Genomic DNA, 5,317 nt, shown 5'->3' with positions numbered 1-5,317 from the left:
CCACATTAGCCACCCCTCGCTCCCCCCCCCCCCCCCCGAAATCAGGCCAGATTGTACCAAGTACCCAGCATGGCCCTATATGACGCCTCCCTCCCAGCTCTGGTTTCTTGTGAGAATCTTTTGGGAAGAGACTACTCAATGAGAATGACTTACCTGGCCAAGACCATCTACTATTGGGCATAGTCATATGAAACAATTATTCCTCATACTTGCACAAGTTACTTGACCCCACTGTATTCTTCTGTCTTAGAAACAAAAACAAATGGGAAAAGGCGCAGAATTGTTAATAAATAAATGAAAATGAGTAGCCACGTAACAAGAAGTTGCTGCAATAAAGCTTCTGCTCCAAAAATTAACACTTCCAAAGATAAAAATGTGAAATGTAAAGAGGCGTACCAAGGGTTTCATATGAGAGAAACCCCAGTGCAGGAAAAGACCTTCTGCATATCTTGCAGCCCAGGTCTGAGCGGGACCAGACTACCTCTTGCAAAGTGGGTGATGAGTCCCAAAGTTAACATCCAGAGCAAGACGAATCACAAGACCCAAGAACTTCCACAACACAGTTACATGGTAAAAAACTGCAAAACACAGATCCAAGTCCCCAAAGAGCAGGAGTAGATGACAGAATTATGGTTTTTATATTCACCTTTTTCTTCATTTTTACATTTTTGAAAATAGCATGGACTCTCCACGTTTTTGCAAACATTGCTCCAAATGCAGTTGTGTAGCCCACCGTAAGTATCCATGTCCGGACCTGAAACAAAGAAGAAATTCAGCTTATATCTTGACCCAATGACAAGCAAGATGTAAGCTATGTGCTTAGGTTCGCCTAAGGAAATAAGCTAATTCCTTCTTACATCAACTTTCATGTTGCCTGTCTTCAAGAACCAGGCCCCGGAGTCCTAAAATTTATGAGAAAAATCAAGCATCACTTAAGACAAGTCTATGGCTTCCAAAATTGTTGAAAAAGGCTAAAAACTTGAACCAGCTATAAACTGGACTGTCACAAAGCATAAAGGGAAATAATGGATGTACATGCATTTCTCCACAGTTATTTATTATTGGGTTGCAATTCAGTAACAGTAAGTCTCTCTAAAATGACAGGTCTGAAGTGAAAAGTTAAATTCTTAAGTATTACTGATTTCGACTGGATTTGAAAAAGAAAAGTCTTTGAGAAAATAAAATAAAGCAGAGGTAAAGAATCAACATCTATCTGTATGTCTAGCAACCATCAATCAATCAATCAATCAATCAATCAATGATTGATTGATTGATTGTCTAGCAACCATGTGCGAAGGGACATGCAGAGCAAAAAATACACACAACGGAGCCACCTAGGACTTCTAAAAACCTGGTGGAAACTCCAGGTATGCAGAAAATCTAATTTTGGCAGCCAAGAAGACTGAGGAATTTCACATTACCCTTTTTAACCCGTTTTGAAGCCGTTTTTGATCTGTTGTGGAGTAAACCGGTATAGGGGTGCCATTTCACACGTGGCTTTCCCTTTTCGGTAAAGAGCTGGATCTGAAGCGGTTTGCCATTTCAGACTGCTCGGCTTTCCCCCCGCCCTTTTTCACCCGCAAGGGCGATCTCCGGCTTTTTTGGGGGGGGAAGTTTGCTTTATAGTGCTATAGCACTATAACAAAACACCCCAGGCATTCCAATGGCGTTGATATACTGCTGTTACGTTATAGCGCTATAGCGCTATAATGCTATAAACCGAACACTCCCCCCCCCAAAAAAAGCCGAAGATCACCTGCGTGGGTGAAAAACAGCGGGAAAAAGCACATCGGAACCAGGAGAGGAAACTGAAAACTACTTGGAAGCGGTTGACAGGTAAAACGCTTCAGCCCCGTTTCCTAAAATTCCTCACTGTGAGACCTGATAGTATCTCAGCCACCGTTTTGTGTTGTCCCGGGAGGATCCGTGCCAAGACCTGCGCCTCAAGCACACTCTGTGTGTGGAGGGCAAGCTGCAGGAAGGCCACCCGGTGCCCAGGGCTGAGGCAAGGGCAATAAACTGTCCTGGGGGTCCGCTGCCACACCTGGAGAGCTCCAAACATGCTAAAAAATACAGACCATGGAACAAGCACTAAAGAAGGAAAAAGCAATGGCAGGAATACAAAGCAACTGGGAAAAAATGTATGCCTTTTTCGTCCCAGCAGCTCTGAATGTGGGGCAGAGTGTTCAGTTGGCAATGTTGATGATGTGTGTAGTGTATTCCAAAGCTGCCATGGAATGCATGATGTATGTGAAACATCTCATTGACTTGTAATGTTAAGCTTCATCCTGGGCTAGGATCCAAATACATCCAACAGTATTGCTAGCCCAGAAAGTAACAAGCCAATCACTTCGCAGCAAGCTCCCTGAGCGGGAACGGCCGTGATTGGTCCTTATGTGAACAACCTTATTGGTTGGTATGTGTACCAACTACATTAGCCGGGAATGTTTAAAAGCAGGGCAACTGCAATGTAAACGCTGAACCGTGTTGTTCTGGCTATCATATGTTGATCCGTGTTGGAGTTGTGTTCGAGCTGAAGAATAAAGCTGTGTTCTTGCTGAATCACTCTCCGACAGCTTTGTTAAGTGAGCGACTTAACAATGTGCTTTATAGAAATTGTCCATCATTAGCATTTATGCCGCAGTTTTTGTGCTCCATTTGTGCTCAGGCACATTACCACAGGTAACTCCTTCGTTTCAAGTAGGAAAAAAATCAGCATCTGACAAACATCAGAGATAAATATTGAGATATTTATGTTTAACTCCTAATTGAGATAATGAAAGCAAATGGAACTTGAAAGGAGACAGCTTCGCTGCATAAGCCGACATGCACATCTCTGTATTTTTTGCCTGAATGAGACATTTTTCCTTTCTTTTCCTTTCTGTATTACTCACTGAGACACTTGCACGTCTATTATTTTTCTTTTCTTGTGCCTCTTATCTCATAATTATGAGATTTATTTAAAATGACACATAACAGATAAAAAGTATTTTAAAATTAAGAACAAGGTTGCAAACACAGGCCCAAGCATTGTGACACTTAGCAGAAAGAAACTGCAATTTTGTCTTGCTCCTTTGTGTTAGAAATAATCTGTGAAAACTCACAAGAAAATCTGCCTTGTTGAAAAGATGGCTTTTATTTTACCCAGTTGAGTTTGAGATTGATAATACAGTTACAATCACAATACCATTGGAATAAATTAAACATTTATTCAGTGGAGTTCAGGGTTACAGGCTTTTACTGAACAAGAGAGATCTTCACATGTAAAGTCATCTTCCAAACTCATGGTTGATCAGGACTGCCATAGCTCTGCTGGGGGCAGACAACCCCCCTCTGGTTTTACCATAGAGTTTCTGGAGATTCATACAGACATGATTTCTAGAGAGGACATCATATTGTCATCAACCTCCCCCCCCCCTCAATGCCCTTGCTCCCATGGTCTCAAGCTGGTTGTCTGCCTGGCAACCCAACAGTGATATGGATGAAAACACATCTGTGTATCTCCTGATAATCCGTGCACAGCCGCAAGCCCCCGTCTTTCTTTTTTCGGAACAGCATCGGGGCCGCGAAAGGGGAGGAGGCTGGCCTGATGAAACCCCTTGCTAGGTTCTTATCGATAAACTTACGCAGTTCATCTTTTTCTGCCGGCCCCATCGCATAGATGTGCCCCTTAGGCAATTTGTGACCCAGCAGCAATTCGATACTACAGTCTGAGTGCCTATGGGGGGGAGCTCGTCGGCTTCTTCCTCTTCAAAGACCCCAGCCAAGTCCCGGTATTCAGGGGGAATGGATTGTAATTCCTCTTGGGGCCTTCCTAATGACACCATCAGAAAAACAAAATGATTATATAGCAAATTTATAGATGAATGCATTTTACAGATGCATTACCAGCCTCTACCGCAGGGAGCAGAAAGGAAATGAAATATCAAAAAGGATGCAGTAGCATCAGTAAGCTTTCTGCCTTCCTTCTGAGTCTCTGCAACCTGAAGTGAAGAACAATACAATATAGAATAGTACGAGGAGTGCTGTGAGATCACACCGGATGACATCAGTGGTTCCTTTTATCCCTTTTGGCATTTGACTATGTACACCAGGCATCACAAATTCCACACACCTAAATACTTTAAATGGTCCAATATATTTCCACCCCAGTTTACGGCTGGGTCACAACACTTAAATGTTCTTAGTAGACACATATACTGAATCGATGCAAGAATCCAATCTCTTCTCTTCTTCTTCTTCTTTTAGTTTTAGTTTCCCCGCTGGCTTCTTCGCTGGTGTGCCTGGCCATGCCTTGGCTGGTTCCAATTGCGACGGCTTCCCCGGACTCGATCCCCCGCAGTCGGCCGCGAAATGGCCCCATTCCCCACACTTTAGGCAGTGCCCTTGTTTCATCCGTTGCTCTCTGGTAGACTCAGCCGGGCATACAGATCTCACCTTCAGTTGGGGGGAGGTTCGGCTTCCCCCCCGCCACCACGATGTCTAGGCATAGGGTGTTCAACCGAGTCTCCGCACTCTCCGCTTCTTGCATCCACGCTGGGAAGGAAATTGGGTCGACTGCACGCAGGTCTGTTTCGCGGATCTCTGGGTTTAACCCCACCCTGTACAACTCTGCTAAGACCTGATCTGACCAGTTTTGGACCTTGGCCGCATGCAATTTAAACTCCGACAAGTATTCTCTCACTGACCGCTTCCCTTGCTTCAGGGTGTGTAAGAAGGCCCTTCCTTTGGGCCTGCCATTCTGATCCTCGAACTGGGCACACAACGCCCACATAAAAGCGTCCAAGTTCACTAGCTCCGGGCCCTGCGCGTTGTGCAGTCCCACATACCACGCTGCAGCAGCTCCTTGTAACCGAGCAGCAATAACATCCACTCGGCTGCTGTCCGGGAACAGGTGGCCCCACCTTTCCACGAATTTCATCACTCGAACCACGAAATAGGATAGTTCCTCCGGGTCCCTGTTGAACGTTGCCTCGATCAGGTCCTTCGGGCGGTGGTGCAGGGGACTTCTTGGGCTGCCTGGCCACGGCGCCAGGATCGGTCCTTCCCCTGGTCCCAGCACCGGTACGTCCGGCAGCCCCCGTGGCCTTGGGGCGCCAGTTCCAGGGGTGCCGACTGGGGGGGGGAGGGCAGGAGCCAGCTGCTGTGCCTCCCTCTCGGCTCTTAGGGCTTGCAGCACCATCTCTGGGATCGCCAGGATTACTTCCTCAAGTTCCCATCTTAGTTGGCGTCTGTCCCATTCCACCGCCTCCAGGCAGTGGGCCAATTCCAGTTTCTCATCTGGGAGGCGCGGCTGCTCCCGCCTTGGAACAGCCCC

The 5,317-nt window shown here is 46.1% G+C and overlaps 1 protein-coding gene across 1 annotated transcript in view; it reads right to left on the bottom strand.

Moving 5' to 3' along the window:
- Positions 1 to 5,317, bottom strand: part of LOC107116870 (gamma-aminobutyric acid type B receptor subunit 2-like) — a 293,581-nt gene that overhangs the window by 71,891 nt on the left and 216,373 nt on the right. Inside the window, exon 10 of the mRNA XM_015418893.1 lies at positions 647 to 754. Coding sequence (XP_015274379.1) covers positions 647 to 754 — 108 coding nt within the window. The remainder of the gene's footprint in view (positions 1 to 646; positions 755 to 5,317) is intronic.

This window comes from Gekko japonicus, unplaced genomic scaffold (assembly GCF_001447785.1).
Source record: "Gekko japonicus isolate JY-2015 unplaced genomic scaffold, Gekko_japonicus_V1.1 scaffold1976, whole genome shotgun sequence".
Taxonomy (NCBI): Eukaryota; Metazoa; Chordata; class Lepidosauria; order Squamata; family Gekkonidae; genus Gekko; species Gekko japonicus.
Note: the sequence above shows the minus strand (reverse complement) of the source record. Positions and strands in the feature narration are given on the sequence as shown.